General features: G+C 35.0%; 2 protein-coding genes and 1 long non-coding RNA gene across 11 annotated transcripts in view; 1 reads left to right on the forward strand and 2 right to left on the reverse strand.

The window, feature by feature from the left end:
- Nucleotides 1-26,806, forward strand: part of TTLL5 (Tubulin tyrosine ligase-like 5) — a 289,302-nt gene that overhangs the window by 121,521 nt on the left and 140,975 nt on the right. The window lies entirely within an intron of this gene.
- On the reverse strand, nt 1,894-16,403 carry LOC124215855 (uncharacterized). Of its 3 annotated transcripts, none has more exons than XM_046619691.2 (2): nt 16,300-16,403; nt 1,894-4,025 (listed from the first exon to the last, which is right to left on the reverse strand). In XM_046619691.2, the coding sequence occupies exon 2, from the start codon at nt 4,006-4,008 to the stop codon at nt 2,263-2,265; it is 1,746 nt and encodes a 581-aa protein (XP_046475647.1). In that variant the 5' UTR covers nt 4,009-4,025; nt 16,300-16,403; the 3' UTR covers nt 1,894-2,262. The 3 variants fall into 3 exon arrangements, with proteins under 3 accessions (XP_046475647.1, XP_046475648.1, XP_046475646.1); XM_046619692.2 differs by having other exon boundaries at nt 16,323-16,381; XM_046619690.2 differs by lacking the exon at nt 16,300-16,403 and adding an exon at nt 15,790-16,247.
- On the reverse strand, nt 19,207-23,178 carry LOC124215856 (uncharacterized). The gene is made up of 5 exons (XR_006882458.2): nt 22,725-23,178; nt 21,871-21,989; nt 21,677-21,774; nt 20,308-20,474; nt 19,207-19,454 (listed from the first exon to the last, which is right to left on the reverse strand). It is a non-coding gene; the product is annotated as an uncharacterized lncRNA (long non-coding RNA).

A 26,806-nucleotide genomic window follows, 5' to 3' on the forward strand; every position in this document is an offset into this window, starting at 1 on the left:
AGTATATCAAAATCATCATTCGTTTTCAAATAAATTATACTTGGTAGTAGTATCTGATTTGATGACAGTTTTGTGGGGTGGCTGTTTTGTAGGTAATGTATGCATGTATGATTACCCCAGAATTACGTCAAGTTTATTTCTAAAAACAAAACGCGCGTATTTTAGTGGCCTAATACGTACGCGCCGTATTTACTTTGTATGGAAAATTCTGCCAGGTACATTGTAATTTTACCTTGGATACTTAGGTAGTCACAATAAGTGATAAGAATATTCCTTATGATCGACAAAGTGTAAACACTCATGCAAATTGCCGAATATCGATTTCGATCATTTAACCTGAACACGTAACAAATTGATGACATATTTTAGCGACTAATGCAAACCGGGCTAGGACCACACGTCACAATGCATTCTAGTTTATATTTTCGTATGTATAAAAAAACTAGACAATGAATTTATACTGCTATTATGAACAGCAATATCGGCTCTTGGAAGTACCTTCTTAAATTAAAGCCCTGCGATTGTTCGTACTCAAGTGATTGAATCTCGAAGTCAGAGAGGGTGCACCATCAACCATATAAATAATTCGATTTACCTCCTTTTTTCCTGAAATTTAGCCAAAATCTTTATGCCGGGTCGTTTCTTCTTCTTCAAAGACACATTCCCTCTCTTCTTAGCCATCGCGGGAATAAATACTGATTTGAAATAATAAAAAACACTGTAGAAAAACACAAGCAAAAATGAAAGCGTGGAACACTATCCAGGATTCGAACGAGGGGAATTGTAGCGGGGGGGTTTGAGTTTACTCTCCTCGCCTGTAATTCGCATGGTCGCCGGCCAACGCGGTCGTGGCGCTAGCAGGCCCCCGCCTTTTGCGCGAGAAATTTTCTGTTTTATGCTTCGTGATTTTCCTTCTCATTTCCTCATTTTTTAAGATTATTAGGTTCTTAGGGAGTCATTTTGAAGATAAAGAATAGATCTGTGTCGCCTCTTTCGCCGAATTTCGAAAAAAAATTCACTGTCCGCTGTGTCGCACTTCAAAGATAACGTACTTTCAAGTACGTTTTTCACGAATCTGAAAGCGAAATCGAAAACTCGGCAAAACAGACGATACAGATCTATTTTTTCATCTTCAAAATGACCCCCTAAGAACCTAATTATCTTCAAAAATGAGGAAATGAAAAGGAAAATCGTGAGTCTGTTCGCGCGCGCTCTTCCAGGCATAGGCAACGCCCTTAAGGACAGGTCTAATGTGTACCTCCCCGCTTGTCTCACCGCTTTCCTCATTTAGCGGCTTAGTTCCCCACTCTCTTGATCTTGTGACAGAAAGAGAACCACTGTAGGACTAGCTCGGTTCTTTGATCTCAGCTTCAGCAGCCCAGTAAGGTCGCGTAGTCTATCTCTATAAGTCTATGATTACTCACGTCTATGATACTTCATACCTCATTTTATTGGCATTCCTATTGATCAGAAACGAAGCAGCAAAATATTGTGGTAGCATTTTACTGCCCATGAAAATCCGGACTATGTATCACATAATATTGGTGTATTGGTGAACTGCTTCCTAAGTTTACAAAAGTAGTATTTCAGTTATTCATCATTTTTCGCAAGAATTGGCTAAAAATAGTAGCACTATTTCTCCCAACTCAAATTACATGATAGAATCTTGAAAAAATAACTGTCTAACCCATTCAAAATGGTCCGATAGCTGAAAATTGTGATCCACCAGGTGGGCTCGGGTCCCAAGGTCAATCTTCCGCGAAAAAACGTAAACTCAATTTTTATATCTATCATCTTTATGAACAAAGCTTCGAAAATTTTAGACTCGTTGCTCTTTTTATTTTCATTAGTTAATTATATTCTGCTACAAATTCATTCAGTAAACAACGGAGCTACATTATTTCAAACTTGACCAACTTAGTGGTTGTATAAACTTTATTGATGCGAATTCCTTAACTCTTAGAGAGGGACACAAAAATGAGTGTACATGTGATTTGTACAAGTATAGGTTATACAGTGAATATATATTTACAAATTTAGGTCTTAAACAAATTTTAGTAGCGATTATTTGTTTATAGTAGAGTTTCAGACTACTGGTGTAATTTGTAATTCTGATAACAGATCAATTCATGTAGCCAACAAATATAAGTAATCCAATGCTAAAGTTTAGTTAATTTTGTCACGGACTTGGATGTATGGATGGATGGATGTACTTGGATGTGAATATTTGCTTTGATGATACGACGATAGGTGCAATTTACACTATTGGATACAATTACTCCAAAACCAATGTGAGCCGGGGGATAAATTGACATCAAAATTGTCCCGAGCCAGAGTTTCCCGCAAAGTTCTTACTCCCTCACAGTCCAGGCCCCAGTTGGCCAAATTTCCAATTCGCTTAAGATTTTTGCAGCTGTGAAGCATATTCAATACAGTAGAAGTCGACACATTGCTTGCCTCGTAAATGTAAAAGCAAGTTAAATTTTGTACCAAACTATTTTTACATTTCTCTGACTTACATCCATTTTTGGATTTGGTTGAAACATTCAATAACTTTTCCAAGTGAAGGTTAGTGAGATCAAAACAACTGTGCACGTGTAAATCTGTCAGCTCTGGTGCCAGCGAAAGTGTTTTTGTTATTGTTATTGCGCTAACTATGCGACCTAGTTGAACTTTCTTTAGATGTTTCACAGGCGGAGGATCGGTTCTGTTGCTCCAAACAACGTTTGAACCATCCATAGATAATATTCTAAGATTCGGACAGCTTGAAAATATTTCTCTGAGATCTAATTTTATTGGGTTTTCACTTTGCATTATTCGGAGATTTAGATCGTGCAAGTTCTGGCCGTTAGTGCGCAGGTAGCCGTAGAAACCCTCCAGCCATTGTTTTTGTGCTGGAATGCTGTGGACACTCAGGGAAGTAACACAAGAAAATAGTCCAAGTGACTCTGGGGGATGGTGAGGCTCAGAAATGTGAAGTTTTTCCACCTTTGGACAAGCCTGTGCTAAGATTTCTAATCTGGATGGCGTGGTTCTTAAAGTCCGGGCCTGAGTGAGGCTAAACGGAGCGTTCAAACCAGTTGCGCCTCGGTTCATGATTTCCATCACTCTTCCTACGTGATTGTATTCGGCCAAGGATTCCAATTTCGGAACGTGAACCAGAGCGATGAGCACCCCTTCACTCGTTACTCTTGTATTGGCTACGTTTAAAACCCTAAGCGTATTACAGAGGAAGTTTCTACTTTCACAGTACTCGAGCAGCACTCCAAAGTCGGAATTTTTTTCAGTCTTCAAATTCTTGAGTTTCAGTTTCGAAAAGAGCGATTTTATGCGGGACCAACTATTAGATTCTTGAACAGGAGGGTGATACAAAGTTTTGTCACGAAGTTCGACTTGCAACAGCAACTGTTTGAGACCAATGTCTGTTACTTGTCTGGAGCAGGCAACATCCAAAACGACCAACTGCGAACACGCTTTTCCAATCACTTGTAGTACCGCATCGTTTGCTATGTTTCTGAGTATTAGAGTTCTCAGATTCGTCATGCTAAGTAATGACGTTCTAAGTAACTTACAGTCCAGTCTAAGCAGTGCAGAACGAGCCAGTTCAAGAGATTCCAGTCCAACCCCTTCTGTCGCTAATAAATTTAGGAGCGAGGTTTGATGGCTGCATCCATAGTAGCAGCACAAATTAACTTTCAGACATCTGATATCATGTCCGAGTAAGAGAGCAAGTAGATACAATGGTGCAGGGCCCGAGATCAGAGTAGAACCATCCGAGGAAGGTCCATAAAGCATTTTGGACGTTTCCTCTATCACTTGAGAACGAAGGCGAGCCGGAAGGGCGTTCACATAGTAAGGCCTGATAGTTTGTTTCGCATAGGCGAACACTTGAGCGGCAGTTGATTCTTGAGATCGTATTTGAAGGCGACGGCACGTCCCATCGAGCTGCTGGCACACGCGTCCCAAACTGAGCCCCTCTAGGGAGCTAGGCTGACGGTGGCCCGGCATTTTCTCTTGTTTATTCACTGCGTGACAAAAATGGTTTTAGTTAGTTACTCTAAAGAATTTCGAGGGTCATTTAATCTGAACAGAAAATTTGTCTTAATCATTGTTATCTTTCGAAATAAGTCTGTCACAGCATGCTCAAACAGTATTCAAGTGCCATTTTTACGTTTAACAATTGTCAAAAATGTAGGAGACTACGAATTATGGGATAATTTAAGTGAAGCATATTAATTTTATAAACGTAACCCCTAGTAATTAATGATAGTGTAAATTCGAAAATTTGATGATTTCGAAAAATTAACGACGGAGCCAGGAATCGAACCTGGCGTCTAGAGATGCTTAGCCTGAGCCTTACTCCACTAGATCACCTAGCCGCCCTGAATCTGTTGTCGTTAATTTCTCTCATCGCCAGTGAGTTTGAATTTGTTTTCTTGTGCCTGTATATGTATGTATTAAGAATTTTGTCTCTTCAAGCATTGTTAAACAATGTAGTGTGTAGATGATATGTTTACATTTGAATTCTTACTTCTAATGAGAAGCCACGCAAGACGGGCAAAGCCGTCTATTAAATGATACACGGATGTGCATATCATTAATCACGAGAAGATGATTGTTGAAGAATGTAAATTCGAAAATTTGGTGATTTTGAAAAATTAACGACGGAGCCAGGAATCGAACCTGGCGTCTAGAGATGCTTAGCCGGAGCCTTACTCCACTAGACCACCTAGCCGCCCTGACTCTGCTGTCGTTAATTTCTCTAATCACCAGTGAGTTCGAATTTGTTTTCGTGTGCCTGTATATGTATGTATTAAGAATTTCGTCTCTTCAAGCACTGTTAAAGAACAGTGTTGTTTTCAAATGTAAATATATCATCTGCACACTACATTCTTTAACAGTGCTTGAAGAGACGAAATTCTTAATACATTAATGATAGTATTGCAGAATATTGTTTTTTTTTTTACTGTTCTAAATACATATAATTCATATACGCGTGCAGTATATTATTCAGCGGTTCCGTGAGAAAATTATTAATAACTCTATTTGCGACTTAAAGCTTCGCTTAGAATCAATAGGGGTCGAAATCTCGATGACAATAACATACACTATATATTTCAAGTTCATTTCTACGAGGAAGAAGATGAAAATTAGATGAAATGTTATCCGTCAGAGTGCGGACTATAAAAATCCCGATTAGTACGAACTGTGTGAGTCATATCCGGTAAAACTTGGATCCCTTATATCTTTGGCTGAAATTGGTCTACTTCATGAATTTTATCTTCTTATCCCACAAATACATACCATTCGTTTCAATATTGTATGACTATCAAGATAATATAGAAAGGCAACGTTCTGTAAAGAAGTTACACTGATCTATGTAAATCAGTGAAAAGCTACATGGAGATAGAAAAGTTTGTTATTGTGAGAAATGATGATCAACCATTAAATAGCTCGTACACCGATTTATATTTTAAAGTGCAGCATGAATATTGGATCGCAAAAAAATGGAACGAGTCACTTCCATTTTTGAGGTAGGGACGCTTCCACATTTTCAAATTTGGAATGGCTAGTCACAGGATTGAACACCATCGTCAAGAAACCAATTATTTGAGAAATTAATTGAAAATCACTGGGATTCAAGCTGTTCTTCAACACTGAAAATCACTTGAAAATCACCAAGATGTCCAACAACTTTGAACGTTTGGGAATCACTTATAAGTCAACGGAATTCGAGCCAATTTTTAATATTGAAAATCACCAAGAAATTACTTTGAAATCGTTGGTGGTTTCCACACAAGTGGCTCCTCAACCGTCGTCGTAGAATCCTCTACAGAATTCTTCGTACAACTTTACCGTGCATCAAAAGTAGTTGTATTATAACGCTTTAGTATGGTTGTAAATTTTAACGTTCTTAAAATCTAGAGTCGAGTCTTTCTGTAAGATTATAGAAACACCAATGCAAGAGTAAATATTTACGTGCGTTGGTTCTTATTTATTTAAATGTTGTTCGCTTCGAAGTAAAAGTTCACACGATGGCAGATTACTCATACACTTGATGTTGTGTAGTTTTCTACTATCAAATCTCGCGATATGTAACGTTTTTTCTTTTAATTTTTCACTTCATGTTACCTGATTCAATAGCGACTTAGCGAGATTTCTTTGGAGTTCTAATCAATCAAGTCTAATCGAAAACTCAACTCAGTGCTGCTATCGAGATTCCATGATAAATATTTGAATAATATTAAGGAAACTTGGGTATCTGAAACTCTACAAATGAGCTTGATCGATCAAGTACGTGACGTGAGATACGTAGCACTGAATGCTTAATGTATCAAATATAGTAAAGTTGAAAAAATTAAACTAGCAAAGTGTGCCAACTAGCGATGGCCACTAAGCCAAAACAATCGAAGAATTGATTAATCTAGAAAAATAGTCGAACACGACTCGATTGAATCGGTAAAAATTAACTGATTTTTTTTTTCATATTTTTTTGAACCGGCGCATATAAACCCAAAATTTCATAAATTTCAGTACGTAGTCTTAATAGTAGAAAAGTTTTTTGAATATTTACAGTTTCATTTAAAATATTGTTCAATTTCAGGTGAAAATATTCATTTATCTTTCACTTATATATATTACAAATAGGTACTTAATAAATAAGACATTGATAATAAGTGAAACTTTAAACACATAAATAGACATTGTATTGCATCGTTCATGGGAGTAAATAACAAAAAACGATTGTGAGGAAAAATCATCGAGTTGGTTGATTAATCAAGTCTAAGAAATAAGCGATTATACTCGATTAATCGTGAATAAATTATTGATTTGAGTGAAAATCCATTATTTTTGGTCATTCTTAGTGCGAACTTGTAACTAATCTTCCGGGCACATAGTACAAGTAACTTCGAACAATGGTGGTCAACAATATGAAATTTAATCACAAATCCATAACTTTTACTCTCTTTACTTACGTGTATCATTTCTTTTATATATTAGGTATGATTGAACCAATTTATTTCGATGGTTAGTACCGATGAGTTTTTAAAATCGAGAGTATTTCCTAAATTGAAACTGTGAGATGCAAATGCACAACTGTCAAATTCATGTTTTTAATTTTAGAACCTGACCTTAAATTCTGTTTTTAGGTGTTGAGAATATTGTTCTATGCATATTTTTTGACAGTCATTACAATTAATTTGATAAACAGTATTCATTTTTTTAAAGGTAAGAATGATAGTTTTTAGAGAAGTGAACATTTTCTGTGTGCTGTTGGTAATTTTATATTTAACATCTATTCTTTCTACTTTTAATAGCTTTTTAGTCTTCACCATTTGTTTGGAAAGTTGTGATTCCAATCAATAGAATTAAATGTTTTTTCACTTACATCTTTTATGAGAGATAAAGGAAAGTTATTGTTTAACAGAGTAGTTTCCACTTTTTCAAGATTTCTGGTAATGAAGTTAGGATGGGATATATGTAGACAACGACCGGATACGCCCATGACAACAGACTTTCTATAAATGTTCCGAATAAAAATTAATATATCTACCAGATCATGTGTCTTTGTGAAACGTTTAAAGTAAAATCTTGTTGTCATGGTTTTAACTACAGTATCTATGAAATTAATTCTATTATCTTCTAACTCTCATGTAAATTGAATTTTTGGGTGAAAATTACTGACTTTATTCACTAGTATGGCAGTCTGATCTTGATGCGCACACGTTATAATGTCTGCGATAGAAATGTAATTTACAGCGAAGACTATTGATCAATTTATTTTTCTAAGTGTTCAAGAACTGAACTTGCAACTGTTGGACTCACAGGAGAGCCCATGGCGACACCAAAGATTTGTTTGTAAAATTGGTCGTTATATGCGAAGTAGCAAGATTGTAGAACTAGTTTAGTAGCTTCTGTGAATTCTTTCTTGTTTATATTAATGTGTTTTATTATTTTACGCCATTTTCTAGTAATAGTAGATGTCACTAACTCAGTAGGAATATTAGAAAATAGAGATACTGCATCTAATGAAATGAAGATATGGTCAACTGGTATAGTCAATTCTTTTATGTTATTGACGAAAGATCACGTGTCTTTAACATAATAGTTGGAGTTACCTACAATATTAGATAGCATACCGCCACAAAATTTGGATATTTTGCATTTAGGTGAGTTAATGTTTGACAACATTGGTCTTGACGGTACCGTTATTTTTGTGAATCTTAGGTTCAAAATATACTGTCGGAGGTAAAGAGTTGTATTTCTCGAGATTTTTGGCAACCTGTATACTAGTGAATTTCATTCTTATAATGTTAATTAAATCCTTGACTTGTTTTTCTATTTTTCTGTGGGGTCTCCATTTAGAAGTTGATGAGTGTCAGAGTCATTAATATGGTTCGACTTTTTTCTGTTTATTCATTTCTGTTCATGAGGATTGTGACGCTCCCTTTATCGGCTTTAGTTACAATTAGATTACTGTGTTCTTTGAGGATAACCTTCGCTTGCTTAAATTTATAAATTTTCATGTTAGCTTTCTTGTCAACGTTTGATGACATTTTATTGCTAATTAACCTAGTGACATTAGACCTAATTTTATCTTGGATAGCCATGTTTTTTTACAATGGCTGTTTCAATGACGATGACAAGGTTTTCTGTATCAGGTAAGTTCACTATCCAGGTATCAGGTATATTTATATCAGGAATTTGCTGTTTATGTCATTTGTTAAATTTTGTAATGTTACTAGATTTTATGTTTTCAAATAATTTTTAGCTTTGTAGAGTCTAATGTGAAGTTTTTATAATCGATACGCCATTTAACTTCATAGATTAAGATTTAAATTCATGTCTACAAACACGTGTAGCTTCGAATACAATTTAATTATCTACAAATTAGCTCTAAGTCAGAGTCAATTAGGAAAAGAAACACCTGTCAAACAATATTTGTTCTTTTTCTTTATCAATAACCGGATGGTGATCGGCTGGGCCCGGTCGAGACCAAATTCGACGAATTCTTCCTTCGTAATGCTATATAAACAATATAACTGTCTAGACGCAATACTATGGACATTTTTCGGATCCTGAATCAATTCGTGTTAGATAATGAATAAAAATGATGGTCATTTGTTTCATAGTCACAACCTAGTAAAAATAAACAAATTATTCATAATTATTGGACTACTTGAAATTGGTTAAATAAACTGCGGAGCCCTCGTTGAGGTTAGACCCATAGCTAGTACTCTTGTGAAGCCCAAGCTTATGTTTAAATAATCGATCAAACTTGATTTGACAACCTATCGCACCTTTGAACAAACTGGATGCTGCGATGAAATCATGTTAGGAAAATCATGATTTTGTTCTAAAACAATTCTCTGCGTGTTTTATTTGTCGTGTTGATTTCTCATTTTTGCGAGGAAGTTACGTACTTGGCAGTAGGCATTTCTATTTTAATATTTTTTGTAGGTGAGGATATTGTTGGTAATATTTATTAAAATCTACACTTGCGAAAATGAATTCTGAGACGATCAACTTTTTCGTCTAGTCAGTTACGTTGGCAATGCAGAATCACCCCGCATCGCAACCGCCTGCTAGCGGAGAAGCAATCTTTGTAAACACGACATTTGAATGTAGTATTTTTAGGTTCTGTTATGATTACGAAGATTGACCTTGTTTCGCGGCTGGCCGGCGGTAGAAACGGGCTGACTTTGTATTGTTAACGTAACTGACTAGTCGAAAAAGTTGGCCGTGTCAGAATTCATTTCTCGAAGTGTATATTATTATTTTGGTGGTTTTCAAGTTGCGAAATAAATTTTTTTGGTAGTTTCCACTTTAATTTATTGGGCGCAAGGTTCTTGCATCGACGTACTTTATGGGGATAAGTATTATGGCACGCAGCGTCCACATTGATTTTCAAAACCGCAAAACTCCTTAATATCGGACTCAATACTGTTTCTCACTGTTTTTATCTAGTCAGATATTCCACGTACACAATTTAATTGAAATCTACTTATCTACAAAACATACGTGGCTCCATCACTGTACTCAATAATCTTATCGTACAGTGTTGTAATTTTTATTTTTGATTAATACGTTATTCCTTCTCACTTTTTATTGTCGTGTACTATTTTTCGTAATTATGTACCTTATTGTTAGTCAATTCGAGTGTCTCACACATTATGTTTTAAATTGATAATGATTTTCGGGTTTCGTAGAAAGTATGACTCATTTTACATTAAACCGTATACCATTTCAACGTCACCAGTTTTTTCAATTTTTTAATTTTTTTTTTTCTGTTACGGATTGTGTCCGAAACCGTCGTCCGCGATTTCCTTCAAATGATAATTTCTTGGCTCCTAATAATCGTACATTGATCAAAATGTATAGTTCTGGCAACTATAAATTGACTAAAAAATGTAGCATGCTCCTGGTGCGCGAATGTTTTATTGTTATACTAATTATAAAAAATATAGTAAAATCAATGATTATCTATGCTTAGTGGTACTATATCTCTAACGGTAGTCACATAATTACTTTCACTAACAATGAACGTAGCTTTACTATGAAACTTTTTTGGCGTACCTTATTTGCTGTGATTGTTATAAAAAATTTATTCGTTCGTATTACAACAATACTTATGTGGTCTAGTAAAACCAAACATAATATATCGTTATGCCACCTATTATCGTTGTTATCCGGTCACAACTGATGGGATGGTAGTACTGTTCCGCAGAAGAATTGAACTCGTTATGTGCGTAAGTTTAACATTAGTATATCATTTTTAGGAGCATATGCAATAGATTCAATAACTATACATAAACGTGTAATCAGTGGTTCTAATGAAAAAATGAAATCTAAACATTTAGCCTAATTGTGGCAATTGGTACATTTTCCTGAAAAGCTAATTACTTATAATTGATCGTAAGTCTGAAAAATCTCATTTTTATGTTGTTAGATTCTGAAAAGCGCCGCACGCGCGTTTTCGTTTGGGATTCGAACTGGCTATTGCTTGCAATTACCTATAACTACCTTGTCTCATCGAATTTAATATGTTACCTACGGTGTATTTATTTTCTTAAAATGATGGTTGAAGCAGCAATTTTTGAATAAATCGATTTGGTTGATTCAATGATTCTTTTCTCTCTGTGTATAAAAGGAGATTGTTTATATTTTCTATAATTATGACAGCTATTTTCATATTCAATCTAACTCAAGAATTGTTTAGGAAATCCGTTTACGCTGGTTCGCTCAACTATAGAATATAACGTTGTCATTGCATAAGAAATTGTCGTATAGTTGAATTCATCTATATGGTGGTTTATATGTGTTAAGGCAACTATGCATTATGTGAATGACAATCAAACCAAATGTTACATTCAACGCAGCGCCATATGTCAAGCCAACGATAATCTCGTAGTCTTCACTACCAATGAAGAACGCAGTTATCATAACTACTTTCTTTTACTATATTCTTGAAGTTGATATAAACATTTAATGACCGGTGTTATAGTGAGAAAAACTATATTCTATATTTCATCCAATTACGGTCGTTCTAGCTATAATATATCTTATAGTTGTCATAATTATAAGATTTTTTTCTGTGTACGACCTTCTGTATGAGCTCGTATTAAGGATGAAAAAAACAAGCTACAAATGCATAATTACTAATTACGAGATCAGCACAAATTTTTTTGTCGTGAATACTTTGATAATAAACATGCATTTTTCACTGTGGACTCTTGGATCTAAAATTTTTATAAAAAAAATTACCATTATATTTCCCGTTAAATTCTCTATCACACGAGCTTTTTTTTTCTTCAGAATGGTGTTTTCATGGTGCCTGTATGATTGAAATAGTTACATAAGCGTCGTGTACTGGGCCTGCGACACCGCGGTGACTCGCACACGGTGCAACGATGGCTGCCACGGACCAAGAGAAGGATCCAATATTGTATTCAAACTACATATAAGGTTTTTCACTCTAATCGTCGCAGCCCAATTACTCCGAAACTAAGAAAGATACGAAAGAACGTGCTATACAAAATATACAAGCTTCGAAAGGGGAAAGAGCATGAAGGCATCAGATTTTTCATAAGAGGAACCACCCACGTCAGGTGAAGGTCGACTTGGTTTTTTTGTAATGGAACAGTGTATTTTTTTCATACGTATTTGAAAAGGGCATCAAATTTTGCATCAAAAAGTACCATATACTTATCACCTAAACTCGACCGGTGGTGTGATAAGAGCCGATTTGTGAAATTTTTTTTCAAAGCCGATTGAAATGAAACATCCCGTATAATGTTAATTTTCTTAATTTTTTAAAAATGATTATTAAATTATTTATTATATGTATTTCAATAATAAGTTCACGGAACCAACAGATTTGTTAGTTCAACAATACATCCCCACAAATTGCTAAGGGGGTTGTCTAGTCTTGAAATTTAAAAAAAAAAACATATTTTTGTTGCATATTATTATAGATACATCTTTTAATAATATTTCTGCCCAGGGCTGATGCCAAATTTCCAAAATTTGAGGAAGTTATGAGCACTTGAGTGAAACAATGCACAGTGTGCGCCTCAATAAAGCCGAGTTCAAGGCTAGAAAGATCAGACTGTGAGGAAGCTGCGAATGCAGCAGTAAACCTCCCCTATGCTCCATGGATCGCCGATTAAGGATGTCATTTCATACGGAAATTAAATTCAAAACCGAGGTCAAAATTTTGAACACGCCAACTTCGAATCGCGTTTTTCTCGAAACAACAATTTTCAAAAGTGTACAAGACATGATATTTCAAAAAGCACTGAAACGATCGTGCTCAAATTTTTACAGCATCTTTGTTATACCTATACCTATCGCTTGAACTACAATAATCATGATTGCTTTGCTAGTTTTTGTTTTACGAGCTAAAAAAATGGAAAAAAATGATGAGTTCAAATTTTTTTTTTAAACTGTTAAAAATTTAAATTACAAAATTTCAAGCGTATTCTAGTTCATACCATACCCACAAGCCTAAAGATTAAAATGCCGCTGGTTTTTTTTTTATTTCTGATCAGAACAGTCGGATTCGAGTCTACACTCAAGCCCGTTCCTTACATATGTTCCTATCGGTCAGTATACATTAAGTTATATTGAATATTTCGTCTGCAAAGAATTTATAAAGTTTTTTCAAATGTCAATAAATATAGCGTGAAAATGATGTGAAATTTTATTTTAATGGTGTGTCTTACAAAGATACCCAAAAAACCTTTAAAAAAAAACAGTTTTCACGCCAGACGACCCCCTTAATTTTTATTAAGGTAATCACACCATTATTCAAGTATTTAATTGCGGGTTTAATTGTTGTTCTATTTCGAATTGTAGTTCACAAATTAATTATGTATTCATGATATTAGCTCGAATGATTTATTACCTGCTTCACTTTGACTGCAATTTGTTTACAAACATCACCCATTGATTAATTGAATGAAATTTTGTTTAAAATTCGTTAACTAATTTTGAAGTTAAATGTCTACGTTAAACGTATTTACTGAACCACTGTGGATATCATATAACTCTTTGTTGACCTTTTCTCCTTAACTTACATCAGTTGTTTGTTTCTTGACGCCTCCAGGTTACATCTCTTAAGTTAACGCGAAAAGATTAATCCTACTCTACGAATTTGGCCTAGCGCGATTAATCAAGCGGGAGTGCCACTGGCAGCTCATTTCTGTCAGAACGAGTCTACGCACGAGGTGTACGCCTGTGTAGGGCTTGTATTGCTATACCTTACGAAACGGACGATATCACAGGAAACTCTCGGTATACGCTAGTAAAGTATCTTTGGCGAGCAGCCTTTGCGCCATCACGTGTTATTTTTTTTTAATTCTGAGCATGTAAAACTCGTAGAAATATGGGATAGACATGCAAAAGCTGACTTTTATTATTTTCATTAAGTAAATATTTACACACAATGTCAGTAAAAATAATTAATGATCGGTTTTCAAAAACTGCAATTAGATATTTTTAGAAGAAAAAGTATTTCCGAAGGTACAAAATGAATATTACTCATTATGATGTTGTTATTGAGGTAAGTTTAGAACTTCAGTTCATAAATAACCTAAAAATTTTGGTAAGAATAGGTTATTTATGAATTGAAGTTTTGAACTTACTTCGATAATAACATTACAATAATTAGTTTTATTTTTTGAGCTATTTTGACTTGGTATTTCTCTTAATACCGTACCAATAATAATACGTCAAGAATTATTAACATCAATCTCTTCATCTACATTCGACACACGAAAACTTGTACATAATTTTGTACATTTAGCAATACTATTTCTACTAAAAATATCTAATTGCACTTCTTGAAAGCCGCTCATTAATTATTTCACTGACATTGTGCGTAATTATTTACTTATAATTGGAAATAAAGGCAACTTTTCACATGTCTGTCACATATGATTACGAGTTTTGATCGCCCAGAATTTAAAAAAAATGAGACGAATGGCGCATAGGCTACGTGCCAAAGAAACTTTACTAGCGCATAGTCTAAGATCCCGACCTAAATCGAGCTTCCTTCATCGAGTTTTCTAATAAAATATGTATCTTATACAATATAATTTATAAATAAACAAAACGTGCTTGGGTTGCCGCCCCATATCCTTGCACAGCTAGTTTTGATTAAAAATTATTGAAGTAAATTTTTTTCCATAGTTACGGGGATGCAGTTTCTTGAAAAATGTAGTAGTAAAAAATGCATATATGACGGTCATGGGTTATGTTATGTTTATTGAGATTGAGTTTGTTTCTCGTTTGGCCGACTATGGTGCTGTAGGTTTCTCTGTGTTGCCAACATAACTGCCTAATGTAAAAAATTAGCAGTCTCAGATTTATTGTCCCCAAGTGTACACACGGCTGGCACACTACTCACCAGTGTTCGCGTCCCATTGGCGCCCAACTTTTTTTCTCACAATATTTTTTTCAATCAATTCTTTTATTTATTTTTTTTCGTTCACGTCTCCAATCTTACTAAAGATCAGTAGTAAACATTGCATCGGAAAGTTGCGGTGAAAATATTACTATTCTGCGGTACGGTAGCAATTTCATTTGTATCGTCCGATAAAATTTCACAGGCCCTTATAGAGACCGGACACAAAAACCGCATAACATTTCGATAAAATCTGATTCATCCATCCGACATTTTAAAAGCAGGGCTAGCACGTTTCGTTTATTTATACATTACAGTCTACAAAATACACAATGTTATTAGGGAACTCGGCGAGGAAGGGTAGATTTACGTCGAGATCTTTACTAATTCGACTGATCACACGTACCATCACTATTCTCCGATTGTTGCGTCGCACGACGCGCTGTCGAGCGATGCGAGTAGCTGAATAAAGATATCTCAATCATACAAACACAATTTTGTAAGAATATATTTTGTGAAGAATTGAACAAGCAATCCGACGATAATTTATTTTTATATCACGAAAAATGAGTTTAAGGTATGAAATTGTTGATAACATATAAGATTTGTGCTAAACTTAAAATGAATAATCGTGTATTTGAAGCTCCTTTCAATTCTATATTCCTCCGAAACAAGCCTATGCTGAAGGTCGTACAGTCATTAAGAGCCGAGAAATCACTGTTTGAAGAAGGTCGTTTTTGATGATCTCGTGACTTTTTTGAAAACATTGAGCACTTACGGGGTAGAAAAAGTTTCAAAAAACTAAAAAATAGTTAGGTCAATTTGAACTAAAATGTATACGGTACAACACTCAAATGGTATCAATCTTATCACCCACTAACCGTACTGCAACGACATCCGATACCGAGTCATTCGTGGCTGCAACATACGTTTACGTAGATCATTTGCGATGCAAATGAAAATTTTGAAGCACAGGAACGTATTTGTACATTTATACTGCCAATTACAGAACCGATGTTGCCTGTGTTTCGCAAATAAAATAATGATAAACTGACTAAAAATATATTAAATCTGAATATTATCACCAACACTTAATTGTTCGGCAAACACTACGCACTATATACGAATACCAACGACGCAACAGTCCTCCGAACCCAATTATAACCAAGCTGCGCAATCAGCGCGGAGCCGCTACAACGTGTCGCGTGTGTGTTATGTAGATATGTAACCTCGCTATCTTGTGAATCGGAAGAAAATATTTCGACAACGAAAGATGCGTAGTGTTTTTTCAGCTTCAAACTGGTTTTTGCCTTGTACTCGCCAGCATCGTAGAGCGTACAGCTTACCGATAAACAAACAAACAAGTTCGAAACTCAGTGTGTGAAATCTACCTTGAAACAAGCAAGTCTCTTACGGGTGTCTCCTGAGCAGTAGCTCGTGCTAGACTGAATTCAAAAATCTCTCTCACTCCGCTCCAGCGCTTGGTTCGTCGCCGCGAGCACTGTCGGAGGAAGGGCGTCGTGGCCTATCGCTGCGATCTCGTCGCGACTGCGTTACCGCAAAACGCGTCACGCGGCATCAGTTTGGTCACCGAGTATATCGAACTCCGCGGCATTCGCGTCGTCGTGTATCGTCAGTACTTCATCTATACTGGGTCATATTTACTACGGTATTAATGGTTGATAACTGACTTGACTGGAGTGCCTGAAATTCTTTGCTCGAATTTTTTACAATACGTAATTAAGTTTACTCGCCTACATAAGCTATCGCACAATTGATATTTTGCAATCCTAGGAAATCATGCCTTGAGTTTTGATTCATAAAAATATGGTGAAATTATAGTTGATAGTGATGTTAAAAAGACAATAGTTTATTCTGACATACCGAACGATAAATTGTTTCTAAGCGTAATGATGGGAATATTATGTGGATTTTTATAAGTAACTACAATATTTGTTTTGGCGTGAAATTTAGTAGGTGTACTTTGGTTGTAATTGGAACAACGATATTACTCAGTGTCAGTAATGCGCAATTCTGTAAGAAGATATTTCCGCTAAACGAACGCTAATCGGCATTGCCAACGCAATAGGTTTATAGGCTCAGTTATTTTAAACCCAAGTGTGAGAGGTAATTAGTCGCTGGTCGTACTGTAGTCAATTTGTATAGTCGGTCAACTGCGTAAAGTATTCGATAGACGTATGAAAATGTCGAAACAAAGCTAACACGGTGGCCTTGAACTTTATGCTTGCGATTCCATTCCGGCAGTATGATTATTTTTACAACTCAACGGCCATCATTTTACTTATCAAGTAATTAAATTATGGCTTATGATGTCACCGTTACTAAGGACTACGAGCTATTTGTTACTCTTACGACGGGTGATTCGTAAAAATTTCCTGATTTGCTGGGTGTACGCATGCAATACAAAACCGAAAATACTGGATTCTGCGATTATGTTATGGATGTACTGGCTATAAATTCTCAACCAAAAGTGAGTCTCGGCGACAATATTGAATACCTTATACGAAGAAAGGCTTCGTAAATACAGCCTTTACAAATTTTTGAAAACGGAAATTTCAAGACAATGAGAAAATTCTTACAAATTCATTTGTATTCAGAAAAACCAATGAATTCATTCCACATGACAAAAAAAACATTCCCTAAAAATTTGTTGAACAATATTTTGTTTAAACAATTTATGGATAACTTTTGGGCATTATTATTATTCAATTATAATTTTCTTATCGTCTTTATTGTGGTTGATTTTTTTCTGATTTTCATCTTATAAAGTATTCGATATTGTCACCGAGACTCACTTTTGGTTGAGAATGTATAGCCAGTACATCCTTAAGCCTCAACTGTCTTATAATCCTGACCCCGGTTATGACTCTGCCCTTGAAATTAAGATTCGAAACAGCCAGTTTCGAAAATGCCACATGTGGCACTCGTTGTGAATGAATGATAAATCATTAGGTGGCTGAAATTATGAATTCATAGCGAGCTCGCGTGTGTGTACTTGAAAGAAAAGTCCCGGTTACTTCGCGCGGAATATTGTTTCGTTCTATTGCAAATGAAACGAAGATTCAATCTGTTCTCGAAGGAAAGTGAAACGCGTGGTCTGTACTTCCCTAGCCCCCCTTCCCTCACTCGTTTATGAATGCGGTACAGGTATACGGACGATTGCATGACGACTTTAGGCCTCGTACCGTCGCTTTGCTCTACCCCCCACTCCATAGCTGTTATCCTTGATTAATCGTGCCAAATGTAACTCACGTACCAGCACACCTTATCCTGGTGGTTTTAGTGGTATATATATATATATATATATATATATATATATATATATATACACCTACTGCTTGCGATTGATCGGCTCTTGTGAATGTCATATTGCTGCTATTCAGGATCCTAAAGACGTTTTAAACAATAATGATTATTTGGCACTTTAGGGAATTACACTCTAGTGGCAGGAGGTTAAAGTCAGTAAACTTAAAGTCAGACTTTAACGCAACGAAGTATTGAATAAAATATCATTATTTGGCAACATAACAATAACTTTCAAGAAGTTAAGTTTGCAAACTGTATAAAGTATGGTTTCCTTTGTCACAGTTTACTAAATTTCAGACAATCATGACGTAATTACATAAAGAGTCTTCGTGAAATTTAATTGTTATGTTAACGTGAACAAAAATTTTACCTCATCTTCTGGCACCATTGGTTTCATGAGATAGACTATATTTCGAACCAGATTCCGACACTTGCTGTAGTTTCAAAAGGTCGACATTAAGTATGGAAAGAAGAATAGATTATCATTATTTGACCCCTTAACTTTCACTCGACATTACAGGGTCAACCTTGTATAGAGGAATGAAAATACGAATCCGTCAATAATCTTAAAAATGGCATAACATGCTAATATAAAGTCCAATATTTCCATTTAAGCACGTTCAACTCTCGTCGTGATTTGAATCTGCTGAAGCATCGTTCTGATTGTTTAATCTGAAATCTGAAATCTGAGGTGAGAATGCTGCACAGGCTTATCAATTTGGGTCTGTAAAGTCAAATTTCGCTAATCCCGATACGTAAACTTTTTCCACAGCATGTTTGAAAATCACCAAAGAATATACTCCTGTATCGTTCATGACTTTATACTAAATGAACAAATTTATAGATGTCTCGGTCGGTATAAATGCAATTTTTTATCAATCACATTTCGATCCCGAGCATGGCGATGCGATGGAAAAATCAAGGAAATTGGGTGAAAAAACAAGAAAGGAATCAATTTTATTATTACACACTGACTAATAGAACAATTCTGTACCACTATGCATGTAGTTGACCGGTAATTGTTCCGACGAGCGGTATCGAAACCACGTCTATTAATTCGGATCAAAGTTGGTCAAACGGAATATGACGCATATGAAAATGATATACTTTTCAGGTGCTAATTAGGTGCTTTGATTTAAAATTGAGTGCTCCTTGGGTTTGCCGGGAATTCAGTTATCAACCGATCTAGTAGTATGCCATATACTAGAAAACCAGTAAACTGAAAAAGGAAGAACCAGAATTATTGCTCAACACTTTTTCAGAAATCAGGTGTTTTTTAGGTGTTTATGAGGTACTCTAAATCAAAATTGAGTGCTCTCGTTATTCGTGAAAAATCACATGGATAGCGTCTATGAAGTGGAGTTCGATAGTTTATCTGTTGAAAGATTGCTAAAAAAAATATTTGATTTCTGAAAATACATCTTTGGCATATCGCAAGCGAAAATTGAACTACGTTTTCTAACCTCGATTTTGACACCATATTTTCTAAAGACTATGTTTGTTTGGGAGTTTTGCAATCCTTTTCAGGAATTTTAGAGTTCCTTATAATTTGCAAAAATAGTTCGAATCGATAAAGGTTTAAAAAATTACCTTTCTAAAATGAGCTACTAACTTGATAGAACGCCTGAATGTTGAAAAAATGAATGAGAAAATTTACGAGTTCTGGATAGAACTTGAATAGTTTTGTGATTTTGTGCCTATATGAACAATAGGTCTGGTTAATGACATAATATGAAAAAGACAAAAAATTAAAAAATATCAGCACCCCATTTTGGTTTAATTTCTTCTGAGCTCTGAAATGATTTGAAGGAGGTTTAAAATTCCTGTTGACGCCAAAATTTATATTTCGTTGTCGTAATATTCTGACACATACCTATAAGATACGGGGATGAAGCTAGCAGCCAGAATTAGCAGCCAAACGTTCTAATGTGTCATTCCAATAAGGTAGTAAAGATTTTCAAAATTTTGTGAAATACCTTGAACCCCCAATACTTTTACAGTATTATGAGAATAAAATTCAACTGCATTTTTCTATTTCCAAAAAGTTTAACAAGAGAGTTGATTTTTCTTACCGATTGAAGAGAATCTTTTTAATTTGCGTAGCAGATGACACAGTGGATGTGATATAATACATGCATTTATTTTTAATATTTTGGCTGAGTAACGAAGTACCGCCGACGACTTTGGTATGATCAATGCAATCCATGCTTGATATACGTTGGGAATAGAATTTCCATACCTGACAAAAATAACGAAACACATCCTCAGATTAAATAATATTCGTAGATGTACACTTGAACGAAACCAAATGAAAATATGTTGATAATAGAGACCGATAAATTTCGGTCACTATCATTGAGCTAGTGACCTAAGGGGTTGGGTCACTGTAGAATTTTCGAAAAATCGATTTTTTTTTAATGGTCCGCTAGGACCTCAAAAATGATGTCCCTAAAGATCATGTCTGGGAAAAATCTCTAACAATAAGTACTAGGTTTTCGAATTTTAGTACAAGGCCGCCTGGTCCGCAGCGAGCTAGAGGGAAGTTAGTATAGGGGACTAGAGCAGGTATACGGCAGATGTTATTGAAATGATTTGTTTCTTGACTAGTCTAGACAAGTTTAAAATTGTCGTACGTCTGTTTCAGTCAGTTGGGCACAGTCAAGCATTTGAGAAGGACGGTAGTCGACAAACACCCGTTTTCTCGTTCTTATACTACTCAAAACTTCAAACGCGTTTATCTCAAAACAGCATTTTTTAATTCTGTATGAAAAATCACGGCCACAACGTTTATCCGATCGACTTCAAATTTTGACACAATCTTTGTAATTGCATTGCACACAGAAGTGCGTGGGGCTTTCTTGATTAATTAAAAACTTCTCATTTTCCGAGCGATTTTATACGAAATTATTCGAAAAACATGAAGGTGTCAAGTTCAAATGCGCGCCATTTTTTAAAAAATCAATATTTTCTAAAAATCCTATGCACTTCTCTAGATGTTTAGATGTAAAATAACGAAAATTGTTTTATTTTGTTCGAGGTCCAAAATCACCGATGTAATTTTGCATGCAGCGGAGCGTAAATAAAAAAATGTTTCGCCAGAAACGCGCTGTGGGCGGCCATCTTCTTTATGAAAGAATTAAAAAAAAAAATTTTACGATACTTAGAGACATTTATTTAATAGACCTTTGATTACTTTTACGAATAAACTTCTTTTTCATATAAAAAAAAATTTTGAATATGCACATGATTTTATGCCTACTACTGTACCCTTTACTGTATCCCTTTAATTACCTCGAATTTTCTGCGTATCGTGTATAAAATATTTTACTCATTAATATACATCCAGAATCTTAAAATGTGTTGAGAATTATTTCATTCATCGAAGCGTCGTCTTGCACTACGGTATGGATATTTTTTATTTTACGGAAACTGAAAACTTACCTGAGATTAAAAATACTGCTATATAGATTGATTCATGCAGCGATCCTTCATGTTCATGCAAAAATAGCAACAGAAATCGGTGCTGACTCCATCATGAACTAGTGGGATGGTGAAATTCAGGTTATTTTTGTCCTGATTGAAAAACTACTTCAATATGTTTTGGAAGTTCAAAGATATCATGTGAATTGAAATACCATGTAATTGCGATGAGATAAAGAAACAACTCTTCCTCCTCTACAATGAACTCCATGACTGAGAAAATCATAAATCGCCGGTACTGCAACGTGGTATAGATTTTTCACTCATCAGGAACCTAAAATACTTTCAGATCATTTCAGAACTGGTAAGAAATTAAGCATCATACAAAAATGAGGTTCTAGAATGTTTTGCATTGAATTTTTTTCTTCTGATATCAGCATCCGGAACTATTGCTCGTATAGAACTACGGAATTATTCAATTACTATTTGAATGACAAATTGAATTATTTTTTCAAAATTGGGTCGCTCCGTAACTTTACGGTAGTGCCAACTTTGGCACTACAGTTTTTGGAAATGTTTTTGCGAACGCTTATCCGCCGAAACTATTTTTAAAATGACGAAAACTTTAGAACTCTGCAATAAATTTACAAGTTTTTAAAACAAACGTGACAGTTTTTTACGATGCAGATTACTGTCACACGCAAGGAAGGTCTTTTGAAAGCCACGCGGTCATCGTCAGCGCCAACATATGCACAAGTTTTTGTTCGCAGCGTTTGTCAGCTACGCTTGGCTGACAATGAGATAAAAGTTGCGTGGCTCTGACCGGGCGCTATTTTCCTTGAATGCAACAATGCAAATATGTAACTGATACTTGCTGAGATAGGTAAATTTAGTTGCTTGTCAATATCGACCAATGCAATGTAAATACAGGTCTCAAAAACTGTCAAAGCCAAATATTTGAAAGGTATACTCCTCCGGCGGACGCATTTTCGTCCCGTTGTGCGCACACGATATTTGGTTGTTAGCCCAATAGAAACCATTTTGAAAATATATAATGCTATATATGTACCATGTGTAGATTTCCACACTTTAAAATGTGCGCTAAATGATCTCGAATGTGATTGGTTGAAGTTCAACGATGGTCTTCATTGGCATAGGACGCGATTGGTTTTCAGAGATGGCTGCGTGAGAACACACCTTATCTTCTTTCATCATGTTGACAGGTCACCCTCCAAATGTTGTATGAGGTATACATTTTAATTGCAAAAATAATATTATTTTCTAAAATTCGTACTTGGCATTTCAAAAAACTATAGGCATATACAGAGTGTTCTATCTAAGTTGACATAGCAGAATATCTTTCAACAACGCATTTGAGAGAAAAATGTTTGAATTGAAAGATTCATGGTTCGAAGGGGACAATATACTGTGATATCGTACTTATTATTCGGTGGACGTTTACAAGGTCATTTGGAGGTAATTATTGCTTTTTTAAGTGAAAACATGTACTTTTTTTTCACAGATTTGGCTTGTACACAACAAAATGAAGAACTAATTCAAAACTGTTTTTCCTACGATATTAATTATTCAAGATTTTTTCATTGCCTTTTCATCCGCTGATATTTCTGCTACTTTCTGATATTTTATGAAGCTTCATGTGCACCGGTCACCATATCTCCGTTCCAACATGCTTTGAAAAGCTGTTTTCAAAAAAATTAGGATAAAAAGTATCGTGAGCATCATCGGTGGAAAGAGATTTTTACTCGTGTGATGGTCGCCTGAGTAAATAGTTGTCAAAATCGTCTTCATGCCCCTCTAGATACATAATATAGGTACTATTTTGATTTTCTCCATAACTAGAGACGCGGAAGTACTAGGACCCCAAAGATTTGTTTGCAGTGTGGACTGCAAAGATAAATGCTGCATTCACACGAATACGAGTGTGAACGCAGCATTAGCCAAAGCAAGTGCTGTAATCACATCAGTTAGATATTGCCTACACAGAGGGAAAGGAATTTTTGAACCAACAAAATAGACTTTGTTGTACTTCATTCATTTTACTCTAGTATCTCTTATTTGTTTCAAATATAAAGACTTTAATCCAACAATTTCGATTTCGTTAGTTTGTAAGCGAATTCCTTGATTCAATAAAAGCTTTTCTTGCCACGATCGAGTGAATTATTGATTCGGGTGAACCTTTTGATGTGTATCCGAAATTGAGTCAACTAAATATCATTTCATTTGAAGTTTATTTATTGTTCTTCCAAATCGCATGTTTGTTGAAAGAAATAATTAGGTACTTTAAATAAAATAAGTATATGAATCTAGTCAACAAAAAATTGATATCGATTGAATGCCATACTATGTTGATGTAACCGGAGCTTGTTTGGCGTAATTGGTTGAATCAGTTGCACTAATTTGTTTACGAGGTAAAAGAAACACCACATGCTTTGAAACAAGTAGAGAATATATTCATCGTAAACATCAGTATACTAGTACTATAAACGGCCACTAGGCGGTGAACCTTCTCGCTACGATTAACTTCAGAGATATTTATAAAACCGGGTAATCTGCTGGGAAGTCAGATTCGGATAACGTAAGATAAATTTGTCATCAGACCTATACTATTACAAACGACGAAAACATAATGTCAAGTTTTGATTCACCGGAATTGATATTGACTACAAATAAACAAAAACTATTGAAACATGTTTGATTTATACTACTACACATAGAACGATAAGTTTCTGGGTGTTACCCATTTAAAGTAAATGATATGATTCAAAGAATACGTTTTGTGAGCTTGAATAACTCTAAAGTTCAATCGATGTAAAAGATTCTTGTAACAACAAATTTCATTACCTGTTTCAATTAATTGGACTTTTGACTCTATAATAAGCTCAATTTCTTTTGATCCAAAAATGTAATACTTTTGAAACAAAACGATTACGATGCTTTTACTTGAATTTTCAAGTTTAATTAAATTAAAAAAAATTAACATTATTGCAAGGAACTCACGCCGTGTTATCTTGAGTAAATTGATAGTCAAAATGATCATTGAAAGGTTTGATTCGGGTCTAGATTAAGTTGTCACAAGTACTTCGTTCGAGAAAAGTATTTTGTTGAATTAAGTGAGTATTGTGTTCGCTGAATTTGACTATAGCATTTCGTTGAATTAAACGAATATCGCTTGACTCAAATGATTGTTTCCCTCCGTGTATCCGCACGCGCACGCTCCACATGTTTTGAAAATCGAACTTCCCGTGTACACCTTGAAAAAGATATATTTAGAACGTTCGTCACTCTGTTGCTGTTCCGACTCTATACTTTTATCATTCCTCCTGTATACCTATGTATTGTTACATCAGCAGTACGAGGTATATAAGTTGCACAGTAGTGCCATCAACTACTACATAACAAAATGCTCCAATAATCCTTTAGAAGTTGCTTCATAAAAGAACAAGGACTTGAAAAATCAATTTTTTTCAGTTTAAAAATTTAGAACAAATGTAAGCCACTTTCTGCATGTGTTGCGAAACAACTTTTACTTTAGGTAAAATTTGTCTACATGGTGATATGAATTTGTAAGCAACAGCTTGCTTAAATTTTTACTGCTAACATTTTAATGAATTTTACAATATCGGGTCTCACTTCTGCTACAAAAATTTCACCGCCCGAAAGTTACCAGCATGCAAAATGTGACGAATTATAAGCATTCATCACTGAGGGTAATTACCTGATTTGGAGATCATATCACTCATATATAAATGTTATGATTCAATTTATTTGTAGCTAAATACTTTAGATAATTGTTTTGAGTAATCTTGAGTCAATGATCAAATTAAATTATTTTTAGTTAAATGTAACACACACACTCTTGAATACCGTTGTTTCTCTGAAATGAAATATTTGAGTGACCCGTACAATAAACTAATTTTCCCTGCTCGTTGTGAATCGACACACCCAGCTCAATGATGTCAATGTCGCATATAGAAATTAATAATTATGAATTGAAGTTGAAATGATCAAAATACCAATTTTTTTCGTAATGACTGAGCTAAAGAAAAGAAAGGCAAGGGTTTGAAGTTAAGTTGAATGTAGTTTGATTGTTTTATGAGAAAATATGCAGTTATACAAAATATTCATTGTCGACAATTATCTGTTACGTTTTGTAAGTTTAAACATGTGACTTATCTTTTTCTTTATCTGTTTGTTGATGTTAAAATTCTTGACTGTTCGTCGAACATCGATCTTCGAATGATCTGAGAATTTCTAACTTGTGACAGAAGTCTGTGCTTCGTCGCAGCTACGGGTCAACTGCCCACTCACCGTTTACGCTGGTCCGGCACTCACACGTATACATATTTAACTCGTGTATGAGATACTCTTTCTCTTGAAAATAAAGAAAACTACTGAAACCTGACTTATCACCAGGGTCAGTTCACCTATTATGTGTTACAAAGATGTAACAATTTTCTTGCGACTTAATTCGGTGAGCAAAAAATGTCTAGTTGATTGGTAATCTGTTTCTTATTCCGCTAAACTGTCGGTTTATATGAGAAATTAATTCCCAAACATACGAACAAACCGAATCATGAAAAAAATTGTTTTTTCTAAGGTAACAAAATTTTCCGTATGAAATCACAAGAATTCGAGTGAATCTTTAATTTTGAGAATAACTCGGAAAAAATTGTCAAAAAGGAATAAACTTTGAATAAAAAATGAATCGATAAATAAACCATGGAACTCTATGAACAAAATGCAGAAGAATGTGTAATAATGGTATAGTTCAATCAAATTTTCCTCTCTATACGTGATTTATACTGTGTCCCCGTGTTTACACTTTGCGTTGAAATTGACTATTGAAAACATGAGAATAAACTAACTATGTGTCATGTAAAGACTCCGCTATTGTTGCATTTCACGGTCAATAAAGACTACATCTATCTGTTTATTTTGATATTCAAGGTCATTCCTCGTGGAAACGGCTATCGTACTTGTACTGTTATGCTCGTGTGTGTGTTTTGATATAATGTACATACGTGTGAGTGTGTGTGCGAGTTTGTTTTTGGAACGAAGTTCCTTATCGCTCGTTCACCGTAGGGGCTAGGCGGAAAAAAACGACACCAAAAAACCGACACTTTTTGGCTA

The sequence above is a fragment of the Neodiprion pinetum genome, chromosome 4 (genome assembly GCF_021155775.2).
Source record: "Neodiprion pinetum isolate iyNeoPine1 chromosome 4, iyNeoPine1.2, whole genome shotgun sequence".
Lineage (NCBI taxonomy): Eukaryota > Metazoa > Arthropoda > Insecta > Hymenoptera > Diprionidae > Neodiprion > Neodiprion pinetum.